Genomic DNA, 13,649 nt, shown 5'->3' on the forward strand with positions numbered 1-13,649 from the left:
AAGAAAGAGGAAGAGAAACATTTTGGATATAGTTCAGTCCCACACTTTCCAAAACTAGGGGACTGCTCAATGTCAGTTTGGTCCTATTTAATAAACATGTTATTTAATCTAAAACTATTAAAATTTAAAAAGGCTATTTTTACTAATTGTCAGTTTTTGAAAAACGCAGTTGTAGCGTGGTGCTGTTTGTTGATCCTTAGACTCAAATCTCACTACCTTTAATAAAACACAAGATCGCACCCTTAATGCAACAGTGAGAACATAAAAGCATGCAGTTAATACCTTGCCCCAGCAATCAATCCTGCAGGCATGATTTTCCCTGAGTTGTAGAATCTCATTCCCATAATGCCAGCTAAGGTTCCGGAAGCAACTAATAAAAAAATTTATTTTTAAAAAATCAGAATACATGCAATGCATTATTATCTCATGGGTGTTTCCTTAAAGAACTTGCCAACCTGAAAAGGATGATAATGAAAAGCCAACAATGCTCAATATCTTACCTTTAAAAACTCTCAGAGTCAAAATGTGCACTGCCTACATGGCAACATTCTCAACTGAACACTTTTTAAGAATGCTTGCATTTCCATCTCAAACACATCCCAACATCCCTTTTTATCTGGCTTTTAAAATCAGGTTTTATTTTAAAGACATGTATTTTTTCCCTTTTTTTATATCTCTCTTTTGTCTTCTTTTGGCCTTCTTTGAGCAAACCAATCCAAACTATCCAAATAAATTTGAATAATAAACTCAATTATGTATGATTCTTAAAAAGTTAGTTATAGCTTTAGTAATAACATCATTCTATCTAACATCTATTTCTTGGGGGAAGGAGATAGCTCATACTGATTAATGGTTAACATAATGGCTTCGAACTAAATCTATTGGAGCCTTTACTTACTTTTGGCACTATAGTTTTCATCCATCAAGTGGTTTCCCAACTAGTATCTTTTCCCAGTTTTTGTTACTTGCTCTAACTTACTGCACATTAGTGCCCTTATTTAAAAAAAAATGCACACAATTTTTGCAATTTCCTATGGAAGGAATCCCATTGGGGGATTGTACTCTGTGAGCAAATGGTATTAAACAAACACAGTGAAATCAAAGGCTCGTAATAATTATATTTATGTGTCTTACATATCTATTTGTTCAAGACAGACTTACTCAGAGAAAGCCAAATGTTCTTTGGGTCTTGAGACAGTTGGTATGCTCCAAGTCCAGCTATCCCCCCAAAAAGAAGACCAGCAGCTAAAGATGGGACACTACCTTGAATAAACAAAATGAACTGTGGTTGTTAAGAAGAAATAGACATTGGACAGAAAGTAGTATTTTGTTGTTGCTATACACCTTGGTTGGGATTTTCCCCCCTTTGGCTTCATTGGGGTGTTAGTTTCCTTGTAAATCTCTTAAACAGTAAGGATTAAGCATCACCAGTCAAGAAGCATCATTTACACCATATTTTAAAAGATGTCGGCATCCAAAAGATTATAAGCGGAAGAAGAAAAGCAAAGGAGGATAGCATGGAGAAAACCAAGAGATAATAGAAGGGAAAAGAAGAATGATCGGCATATTGTTAAAAAAAAGACAAATGAAGCCCTTTCCTGAATGTTGGTAATAAAACTAATTAGAGTAATGAAAAATATAAAGAGTACAGTCTTATCTTTTTGTGTGTGCGCCTTCAAAGTGTCTTGACCCCTGGCAACTGCCTGGACTAGTCCCTACAAAATCTTGGCAAGATTTTTGGAAGTGGTTTGCCACAGCCCGCTTCCCAAGGATGAGAGAGAATGACCAGCCCAGGTTCACCCAGCTAGAAGTCATGGTCTCTCAGTTTTTAGCCTGGTGCCTTAACCCCTCTCACAAACTTATCTAGAATATTAATTACTTGCCTTAAAAAAAAGGAAATGGTAATCAGTTTAAAATGTATTCCTGCTTTCCTCTAATATACCATTCTATTCATAAAACTTCACATTGACTTTGATATATTTGAAATAAACATTTGGAGAGCTTTACTCTCAGAGAGGATTATCCTGTGTTATTCTTTGAAAATGGCAGAGGAGACCATTTTTAGTTCTATGAGGACTTTATATATGGAGATGGGTGACTGTAAAAAGACTGAGGAAATATCAATGTTTTTGAATTATTGTTGAACAGTCCTGTTAATCAAATTGCAGGGGCTTTCAATATTGATTGCTAATGTTTCCTGTTCTATTTACAGGTTAACTCTATTTGGAACTGAAGCATCACAAGCTCTATTAAAAGACCATTTAGATTTTCTTTTATCGAGTCATTTTTCTTTCATCTCTACAAGACCATTATGAAGTTGCAAGAAGACTGATGTCATACAGGTAGTCCTCGACTTACAAGAGTAATTGAGCCTGGAATTATGGTTGTAAGTTGTAGCCTTCATTAAGTGGGTCACTACATGACCATGCCCAATTTATGATCTTTTTGCAATGGTCATTAAGCAAACACTATGATTGTTAAGTGGATGCTATTGTTCTTAAGTGAACACTATGGTCATTAAATCCATTTTATTCAATGGCTACTTTTTGTTAGAAATTGGAAGTCCCAGAAACCCGCAAAAAACATGCAAAATCATGGTCACATGATCATGGGACAATACAAAAGGCCATAAATGCAAGCCAAACACCCAAAATACAATAACATGACTGCAGGCTGTATGTGTGTGTGTGGGGCTGTCACAATTCCAGAACCAGGATGTAAGTACTTTGGGGGGGGGGCATTTTAACTTTGAATTATTATTAAGCAACTGGTACTTAAACAAGGACTACCTGTAATTATAAATACACTTCAAAAGGCTCTAGAAATACATGTTAGTATTAGGACTCAAAAGTCTCTTTAAAGTTGTCCAAGCAGTTGTATTAAATGCATGACTGATCTCATTGTTTTTATTTTTATCCATACGATCTCTAACCCACAATGGAGTTCAGATGAATGACAAGAACAACAAAACAGAATTTGAATCTGTTCCCCCAATTCACACTTATCCTCAGAGGCCAGGATGAGTAATTAGCATCCTGCCAGAAGACCAAATTTACATAAAATGGTTTCTGGAGGCAGATGGAATTTATACAGATAAACTCAGAAAAGAAGATAGGCCAAGGGGATTTTTGTTGCAATATTCTGATTTTCACCACAGTTCCCTATTATTTATTACTTATAACCAGTGCTTTTTTTGTAAAAAGAAAAGGTGCCGGAACTCACACACGTCATACAACCCGCCTTGCCTACCCTACAAGGTTCCAAAAAAGGTGCCGGAACTCCATTCTGGGCATTCTATGACAAAAAAAAGCCCTGCTTATAACATGATTCATAGTTATTTATTAAAAATGCCCTTGTGCTGGTCAAAGGAAAATGTATTGTTTTCTCCCAAGAATACATAAGTCAAAGTTGTTATCTTCATAGAATCTTCTATTAGATCAGAGTAAAGACCTGGAAGAAACATTGCATTCCCTTCAAAAGCACTCCAGGAAAGGGAGAAACTTCAATTAAAAAGCATATATTTTTTCTCTTTCAAAATTAAAATACATTAGTTTCATTGATTTTCAAGAAACCATCAGTCATACCTCATAGATCAATTTTGAAATTGAAAGTGTGCCATTAATTGGTGAAAAAATATCTATTTTTTTTTGAACTTCATGAATCTTAAGACAGAATATGGATCTTTCAAACACTAATTAAAGCAATAAATTGTCCTCATGCCCTAACTTATCCAGAAAGCTTTTGGGTTTCTTTTAACTCTTTAGTAGATCAAAATGCAAGACAGAAAAAACAATAAATTAATAAAGACAAAAGCAATGCCACTTGTATCATACAAAATTGGGTGTTGCAATAAGATATCAGTATGCAACAGCAGAGGCTGGTTTGGGAGATTATCACTCCAATACAGTACCTCAAATAGGAGGAATCTATTCCCTGCAACAGTTAAACACTATCTTATCACAAGAATAATAACAGCAGCTTATTATCAAAATGCAGGCTGAAAAGTGCATGTTGGGAAGAAAAGAAGCTTCTTACTTGACCACCTTCCATTTTAAGAACTCTATGAACAAGAAGACACCAATACTCTTACCTGCTTTTGCATAGCCAATTATTCCACCAGAAGCTACTAAAGCTGCATAACCAAAGCCAATCCAGTCCAATCCCATCCTGGAACATAACACAACATGTAAATTTGATCGTATTCATGGTGATCAGAGAGTAAATCATATTGAGACTGGAATTATATTTTTTTAGCCTAAGTTTTGAGCTGAATAAGAAACAGGTACAATAGAAGAGAAACAGAATAAGAAACAGAATAAGATGACAAGAAAACAAGATTCTCAGCCTGAATTGCTTTATTAAGTTACCTTGAGCTCAATTCTGCAGTCCAGGGAGGGAGGATGAATACAAATGTAAAATAAAACATATTCATTCCAGAGATCATCATTATTGTGTTTCTCATACAAGAGAATATAATATTCTTATTTTATTTATTTATACTCTGCCTTATTTTTTTTTNGATGACAAGAAAACAAGATTCTCAGCCTGAATTGCTTTATTAAGTTACCTTGAGCTCAATTCTGCAGTCCAGGGAGGGAGGATGAATACAAATGTAAAATAAAACATATTCATTCCAGAGATCATCATTATTGTGTTTCTCATACAAGAGAATATAATATTCTTATTTTATTTATTTATACTCTGCCTTATTTTTTTTTAAATAACTCAAGGCAGCAAACATACCTAATACTTTTTCCTCCTCCTATTTTCCCCACAACAACAATCCTGTGAGATGGATTGGACTGAAAGACAGTAACTGACCTAAACTCAAACCCTAAGGCTGGCTTGAACTCAGTTTCTCCCGATTTCTAGTTTCTAGCCTTAAACCACTAGACTAGAGCAAACTGGCTAAACCTACGGTAATTCTGCCGATCCTATGACACTTTATGGGAAAAGTTAATTTGCTCTCAATAATATCTGATTTATAGCTGCACGTATGCATTGCCTCAAAACTTCATCATCTATCGACTATACTTACCCGGGGATACCGTACAATAATATGTACACCCTGAAAGTCTCTTACCCTTCCTTTGCCTTAATATAATATGAGTCAAAAGGCTTCCTATTAATGCAAAACCTCAGGAAACTCCATTAAATGTGGTTACTTACTCTCTGATGCAGGAACAATTGCAGAGGTCTGCAGAGTAAGAAAAACGAGCTTGCTGTCAAATGATCCTTTTACTATCGAACTAGCCCGGGAGTTCAACAACTGCAGGAGAGCAATACACGTGACACGGGCCAATCATTACAACCCCCGGAGTTGCGGGCTGGGTTTTTTTTTCTTCCTTTTGCGAAAGCTATGGCCGAACAGCGTATTGCCCAGAGTTTTCAGTCCATCTCTTACAAGAATAGCCTCCAGCACAGTGTTTCTCAACCTTGACAATTTTAAGGCATGTGGACTTCAACTCCCAGAATTCCACAGCCAGCAATGCTGGCTGTGGAATTCTGGGAGTTGAAGTCCACATGCCTTAAAATTGTCAAGGTTGAGAAACACTGTTTAAGAAATCAGACAAATTACAATAAGTTAAGATGCTTTCAACAAGATCGCAAGTACTGGAGATCACATCCTTAATAGTTTCTCGGCGGTGTTGCCATTGCATTATTCCGGGGTGTTTTGTTGCGTCCCCAGCAACCTCCAGGCAGATGTTCTGTGTCAGACGTCTGAACGAAATACCACCATTTGTCAGAAGTGGAGTCAAACATCAGAACAAGGCCTTTAGCTTTTGGGGGGGGGGAATGGGGGCTCCATCCTGGGCAGTACTTAAACATCGCGGAAATGTCTCACTGCGATTTAAAATGGACGCGAAATGTTGCAATATGAGACCGTCGTTTTGTAAATCTAAAATCCCTCGCTGGCTCGCTAGATCCAGAAATCGAAACGGTTTCCGGGATGATGAAGCGAGACGCAGCTTTCAAGTACATTTACGACGGGAGTAAAATTGCACTCCTCTCTACCGTTGGTGATGATGCTATCCAGTCAATCATGTCTGATTCTCGGCGAATATCTACAAGTGCCCGAAATATATGAATAGATCTACATTTATCCACAGTTCTCCGCATTAAGTTATTATTAAGCATAATAGGATTTACTTAGCAGTCAACACGTTTATACGTGTTTATACAATGCAGCTCTGAATTATATTTCCTTCAGTTCATAAAGAGTCCGCATACAGCACATATTCATTTCAACTCTTTTCTATTCCATACATTTCATTTTGCTTATATTTATCCCAATGTTTTGCTTTCCTCTTGATTTAGCATATTTTACTTCATCATTCCATAATATTCATTGGTAACAAATTTTCGACAGATTCCGTTTTTCATCCTTTCAGATTTTTTTCTTTTTAAAAAAATCTCCATTCTGTGGATTTAGCCATACTTGTTACATTCCACTTCCCCAAAATTCAGTCCCAGTATTGATTAGAAGCCACAAATCCAAATGGAAAACCAAATTCTTGCACGTATCTTGCACATAGGGGCAAATGGAGCATACTGCCGTTTGAGTATGACTACTCTTTTGATTGTCTTGGAATACTTTTAGCTATTTATTCTTTGCCATAAATGCAGATGAAACATTGGGGAAACAAAACAACCACTTCATAAACACATGGCACAACATAGTACAAACCCATCAGGACAACATTCAGCAGTCCATCTGCATTTAAAAGACAAAGGCCACTCTTTTAAAGACAGCAAAGTCCACATTTTGGACAGAGAGGACTGACTGCTGGTTTGAAAGAAGGATCAAAAAGGCCATCTATGTCAAAATTGAACAGCCCTCTCAAAAGAGGGGGAGGGATACAACATCACCCATCTCCAGTCTACAAGTCCTTTCAGCAGTTCCAAGAAGGTTCCACACCCATTTGCACTACTCATGTGACCCCAAGGACACAGACAACCCAAGTAGCCTCTAGGAGTCTAAAAGAATGCAAATGCCCAGCTGTCTGCAAGGAATATGAATCTTTCCATTCCCCACCATCTAGTCTTGAGCTGAAGAAACTTCTTGGATGAGAAGTGAAATGTCTTCAAAGAAAAATGAAAGTCCAGCCACCTCTTGAAAAAGCACCTTTGGCAAGTACTGTAGACTAATTCTTCAGAACCTCTCTGGATAAGGAATGGGCAGGAGATCGTCCACATGTGCTCCAGATGCTGCTCCTTGCAAGATTGCAGATTAATGCTCTTCCTGGAGTTTAAGCACTGGGGGGACAAGGGATGAACCAACTTGTTTGCTACCATGGTAGAGCCTTTTAAAGGACACTAAGTACAGGTAGTCCTCAACTTACGACCACAATGGAGCCCAAACTTCCCATTGCTAAACAGAACAGTTGTGAGTTTTGCCCCATTTTACAACCTTTCTTGTCACGGTTGTTAAGTGAATCATTGCAGTTGTTAAGTTAGTAAGAGTTATTAAATGAATCTGGTTTCCTGACTTTGTTGATCCCATGACCTAGGGACACTGCAACCATCATAAATACATGCCAGTTGTCAAGTGTCTGAATTTTTATCAGATGACCATGAGGATACTGCAACAGTCATGTAAAAAGTGGTCAGGAGTCACTTCAGTGCTGTTGTTAACTTTGGAAACTGGAGTTTGGTTCCTAACAAAGACAAGTGACTACTATTTTGCACACTGTACATTAGATCCTAGTTGGAAGGAAAACAACACACGTCAGTTTTTATTGTCAGTTAACTGAGACATAAAGTGACACAGAATGTCATAATATTGGAAAGATTAAGAATCTTTGAAGAATAGTCAGAAATTAGTAGCTGCAATATAATCAGTGTCAGTAATAATATGATTCTATGAATAAATGTGTGTCAAAATATGTCAGTAAGAAAATGACAGATAGAGCAAATTTTGTCTGACAACACAGAAAGTACCAAAGGTGGAACTACAAATAAAAGATGAAGAGAATGATTTGGAAAAGAATACTGTATTGGATAAACTGGTGAAATTTTTAAAAATTAAAAGGGAAATACAAATGACAAACCAGGAGAATGACCTGGAAAATGTTTGCTTAGTAGATCTACATAACACACTTGTTAAGCACTTGAAAAAGTCTGTACAAAGGGATAAAGAAAAGTTGTAAAGATATCAAATACTATGGCAATATTTGAATAAATTAGATTAAAGCTGTTAGAAATAAAAGGAATATAAAATTGATTTATTTAATCAAGGTTAAAATAAGATGAAAACTGGAAGTCATTTCTTTATATTCTTTTTATTATGCTCTTTTTTCTCTTATTTTTCTTGCATTTTTTATTCTTTCTTACTCTTTTTTCTTTAAGTCTAGTTTGTATTCATTTTTACTCTGGTAATTAAAATCCTTATATGAATAATGCCTCCATGAAAAAAACTAAGAAAACCTGAAAATATGTGTAAATATCAAAATATATTAGCAACTTGGAAATTAATTTAAATAATACTAGAATAGGAAATTTCACATACATTGTAGAATATTTGAGACTTATATTTTCACACTTAAAAACAGAAGTCAAAAGATCTGGGTATTGTTATGGCAGAAATATAATAGCTATTTCCTAGAAACATTAATATATAAAATATTCTTAAGAATGTACTAAAAATGAAAAATGTCTTAAAGTGAAAACCACATTGGTTCCTTGTTATATATTTAGTATGAGATATGATTACGACTACATATTTATTTTAATCTCTGTAACTTCTTTTGTTGCATGTTTCCTGATTTTCTTTTTAGAACGGGTTTTTGGACATCTCCCTCTGAGGGTTTATTACTATCGGTCCAACAAATTTTCTTTTTCTTAAGTGATGGCTGCTCGGCTTCATGTACTGCAAAATAAAACAAACAATTATATAATTTTAATTACAGTTTACCTGGCAGAATTTTAAGAAAGTTCTACAGTAATACCCTGAGATGAAGACGTTGTGGCTTCAACGGGGATCTGCTCTGCTTCAAAATCTCTTTTGAGCCATACTGCTAAGCAGGTAAGCCTGGCCTTAGTATTGACCTCACATAGCAATGATGGAGCATTCTCAATCTGAGAAAAAAAAATCCAAGACATTTATTCACATAAACTCCAGAAAAATAACCATGCTATTTTTTAGCAGCTAAGGTAATAGTCATCACATTGAAGATCAGTAGGGTTCTGCAGCATCTCCTTCCTCGGATAATATGCAGATCTATCAGTATTTATGTATTTATTTATTTATATCCTGCCATTATTATTTTACAGAGAACTCAAAGCAGTAAATTTGAAACTTGAATGGCGTATGAAGAACTAGAATAGAATAGAGCTGGAAGGGACCTTGGAGGTCTTCTAGTCCAGCCCCCTGCTCAAGCAGGAGAACCTATACCATCTCAGACAAGTGACTGTCCAGTCTCTTCTTAAAAATCTCCAGTGATGAAGCGCCCACGATTTCTGAGGGCAAACTGTTCCACTGATTAACTGTCCTCACTGTTAGGAACTTTCTCCTTAATTCCAGGTTACTTCTCTCTTTGGTCAGACTATGGTGACACCAACGACAGATAAAATCCCAAATGCACTTCTGTAGCCTTATCTTAAAAGAACTAACTTGTTCAACTGTCCCTGTTTCTTAGAAAGCTGTTTTAAGGATAGTCTGCGCTACAGTCTTTTACTTAGGAGTAAGATCCATTGTACTGAACATTTCTGGAAGGACATGTTTACAATTGATTACAAGTCTCCCAGTTTTTATTGAATGTGATGCAACATTTACAAAGTTTCTAATGAGGTCAATGTAAGAAATATGCTTAGATGAGGTATAATTGTGAGCAATCCAGATTGTACTTATAACTAAACCTGTATCTCTGTAGTATAAAGTTAGTAAAAAGTATAAAGTTAGAAAGATTTGAATTCAATTAGATTGTTATTCGGTGGCAGACTGCACAGGTGAATACAACGAAAGGCTTCCATTATTCCTGGAGAACTTCATTTGGATTATTAAATATGGATTATTTCAGTGATTTTCTAATGTTGCGATGTCACGATCTCCCACTCCCAAAATTGAACTAATTATTTCAAGAGGTTAAAAAAGGACAATAATATATACAATATGTAATAATGTACAATTTTACATTTAATAAATATTTCCCACTGAGGGCTTGTTAGGAGGAAATGGAAAGCAACACCTAGACTGAATTCTGATGATGCTGTTCCTCCCTAGGCAGACTGTTTAAAAATAAGAACCACTATGAAACCATCTCCTCTACCTTATCCTGTTTGCAATCCCCCTCAGTTTGAGAATCCTGAATTAGCTTATAAAATATAGTTAGGAATTATTTGCAAATGATTAAAATGAAGTAACTGTAAAATAAGCAAAAGCAAAAGCCTTCAAACCCTAGCATGCTACCTTTTCAAATGACAGTTCCTCTCTTTAAAATATATATATATTAATTGCAAAATATTTCTTGAAAAATAACATCTAAGTAAAGTGCAACATAACCCTATTCATGTTTATTCAGAAATAAGTCTCCCTGACATTAAAGCAAGCCAATTGAGTTTACTTAAAACTGCAGCTTTAAGTATCATAGAAATCATGAATTAAGTTAAAGACACAATTCTAAGTTTTAAGGACTGTATCCAGTGGGGTTCTTCCACTCGTACAACACTTCCAATCCTTGTAAAAACCACTCTTATATGAACATTCAATTACTTTTTTTTATATAGACATGCTGTATAAACCATTTTATCTTCTATTTGTTCTTTGTGTAATTATTAATGGAATATCATCTCTCATTTTTCATACATTCCTAACTATTCTTCCACAATATTTTGAATAGTTTGATACTACACAAACCTTATCAATATCCAGATTCCATGCCTTAATGTAGCCATCACTTGATGCTGTTACTAGAATGTGTAAGCCTTCCATTTTGAAATTGTACAGTGCTTTGATTCTAAGGATCAAGAGATAATATTACATTTTAAAATTTAAATAAATAAAAAAATATTCACAATATTCAAAAAAGGATTGCAAAATGCTAACAACTATTACTTAACCAAATTCTACCAATATATGAAGAACAATTAACTTTGAATCGTGCAATGGAATCTTACTTTGGTCCCTCTCTGCTTTACTCCAAACACTATCTGATAGAATAAAATGTGAAAAAGTGCAAGGGAAAGGAAACAGAGAGCCTAATTTACCAATGGTATCCATTTTCACCAATGGTCAACATAAAAAATACAGCAACAGAGCTATAATACAACTCCTCCAAAGGTGAGCACATAAATGATATGTTCAAAGAGAAAGATTGATCTAAATAAAAATACTCCAATACTGAAAATGTAAAGTACTGAATTTTGATATTAACCCTATGGCAGTGATGGCAAACCTTTTAGAGACCGAGTGCCCAAACTTCAACCCCAAACCCACTTATGTATTGCCGGGTGCCGGGTGGGCGTGGCCGCCGGGTGGGCATGGCCAGCTCCATGTTGCTCCTAGGGAGGGACACCTGTGGGGGCCGGGCAGGGTTGGGAGAGATCCAGGGGTCTCTGATGGGTGGGGTGGTGGGCAGGAGGCTGGTTATGCGGGGAGAGGTGAGGCAGGGCGGGAGTGCCATGTCGCAGGGCAAGGCAAGGCAGGGGCCGGGGCGGCTGCTGCCTGACACCATCGGCCCCGCACAAAGGCCAGCAAGCACATGGGTGCTGGAATGCATCTGGCCACGTGGGACCTCGGCAAGTTAGCAGGTGGCTGGTTGAAGAGGACGGTTGCCATCTCCGGGGCATGGCGTTCGTGCCCACAGAGAGGGCTCCGAGTGCCACCTCTGGCACGTGTGCCATAGGTTCACCACCACTGCCCTATGGCAATTACATGTACTATCATCAAACAAAACTCAGAAGTAAACAGTATGTTAAAAATTAACATGTTGTTAAACATATGCAATTATTTTATTAACAAAAAATACCTGTTTTCATGAGCTTTAAATTCACAAAGGCATTTTTGAGATTCACAATCAAATAAACGTACAAATTCTTCATCTCCTGTAATAGCAAGTATGGAATCCTTCAAGGAAACATGGGGGGAAAAAAGTGTGTGTGAGATTGGATTCATTTACAACGTTCTAAATTATTTGACACTATTTTTCTACTTACAGTGATAAACTTTATTGAAGATATCCTCTTTTCTGTAGCAATGGTACCAGAGATAGAAGCCGTTTCCAGATCGTATATATCAACTTTGTTAGCTATAGCCACCACGTATATCTCACCACTAGGCGACCATTTAACAAGATGTGCATCTAATAAATGTAAATCATATAGATTTTGAGAAAAAAAAGATTAAATCACAGGTGTCATCTATTGCAGATGAGATTTGGCTCTAAGTAGTAGCCAATAGATGTTTATTTATTACTATTTAAGAAAAACCGTGCCTTTACACTTTTTATAATCTTGGAATTCAAGATTTATTAGCCTATTTGTCTTTTGATGTTAAACAAAAATTCTTAAAATTAATATTAATAATCCATTAATAGATTACTATGTATAACCTATTCATAAGGATCTAAATGTTAAATTCAAGAAATACATCACACACTAGCACTTGGTAATAGAACAACTATGAAAGCCTTGGAAAAGATATTCAAAGACTGTGATGACTCTATTCTTACAAAGATTAGAATTGTATGCAATAATATGACAGAGGTCCCCAACCCCTGCACCACAGCCCACTACCAGGCTGTGGGCTATTCAGAACTGGGCCGTGCGAGTGGCTGGCCGGAGTGCGCACATGCAGCTCAACTTGCATTAGCGGCAGCTCGGGCACTCACGCACACTGGCTCGCTAAGTTGAGCTGTGGGTGTATGCGCCAGCCCGCCACTCACACAAGGTCTGTGTGCGCATGCTGGCCCACCACTCATGCAGCCCAGTTCCCCTCTCTCACCCACAGCCAGGCCGCCAAGCTGCAAAGTTTGAGGACCCCTGCTCTATGAAGCTGAAAATTGGAATTTTCAGAAGCATAACAGGAACATTTTGGTATTGGAGAAGACTCTTTGAGAATAACATGAACAGCTAAGATAATGAAACAAATCAACTCAAAATTCTCATTCAAAGCCTAAATGACCAGTCTCAAATTATTCTACTTTCGAAATAAGTGAATACTTAGTTCTCCGGAGAACGCCCTAATACTAAGTAAGGTTACTTAGAGCAGAGGTCCCCAACCTAAGGTCGGCGGCTGTTCGCCACCAGCCCCAGGAATAGCTGGCAAGCCCTGTCCCACTCGCAGTAGCACCAACATGTGGGCACTAGAGGCCCCATTTGTGCATGTGCGGGGACGCTAGCACCACTGCCAGCATCACGTGGGCTCCAGCAGCCCATTTGTGCATGCGCGTGGGCACACTAGCACCGTCATGCGCGCACCCGTTTGCACATGCACATACAAGCTGTGCACACGAACATTTCCCTGCTGCTCCCTTTCCTTACAGGCCACCAAGCCGGAAAGGTTGGGGAACTCTGACTTAGAGGATACGGTTAAAAGAAAGAAAAAAAATATTCTATCACTACTAATTATACTTTGAGATATTGTCACAAGTGTTACAATTACTTGACTTTTTCTTCAAAATTAAATATATGAAATTAAATTAAAAAAACGA

The 13,649-nt window shown here is 37.0% G+C and overlaps 2 protein-coding genes across 2 annotated transcripts in view; both read right to left on the reverse strand.

Moving 5' to 3' along the window:
• Nucleotides 1-5,430, reverse strand: part of LOC107291511 (transmembrane protein 14C) — a 7,482-nt gene extending 2,052 nt beyond the window's left edge. The window contains exons 1-4 of the mRNA XM_015820509.1: nt 5,170-5,430; nt 4,091-4,167; nt 1,162-1,263; nt 283-370 (exon numbers count right to left, since the gene is read on the reverse strand). Coding sequence (XP_015675995.1) covers nt 283-370; nt 1,162-1,263; nt 4,091-4,166 — 266 coding nt within the window. The 5' untranslated portion in view covers nt 4,167; nt 5,170-5,430. The remainder of the gene's footprint in view (nt 1-282; nt 371-1,161; nt 1,264-4,090; nt 4,168-5,169) is intronic.
• A 2,886-nt stretch (nt 5,431-8,316) lies between these two features.
• The window catches only part of PAK1IP1 (PAK1 interacting protein 1), a gene marked incomplete in the record, with an annotated part of 12,399 nt that continues 7,066 nt past the window's right edge, over nt 8,317-13,649 (reverse strand). Inside the window, 5 exon segments of the mRNA XM_015820511.1 lie at nt 8,317-8,869; nt 8,949-9,078; nt 10,856-10,955; nt 11,967-12,064; nt 12,154-12,299. Coding sequence (XP_015675997.1) covers nt 8,724-8,869; nt 8,949-9,078; nt 10,856-10,955; nt 11,967-12,064; nt 12,154-12,299 — 620 coding nt within the window.

Source organism: Protobothrops mucrosquamatus, unplaced genomic scaffold (assembly GCF_001527695.2).
Source record: "Protobothrops mucrosquamatus isolate PMUCROS unplaced genomic scaffold, P.Mucros_1.0 scaffold1135, whole genome shotgun sequence".
Taxonomy (NCBI): Eukaryota; Metazoa; Chordata; class Lepidosauria; order Squamata; family Viperidae; genus Protobothrops; species Protobothrops mucrosquamatus.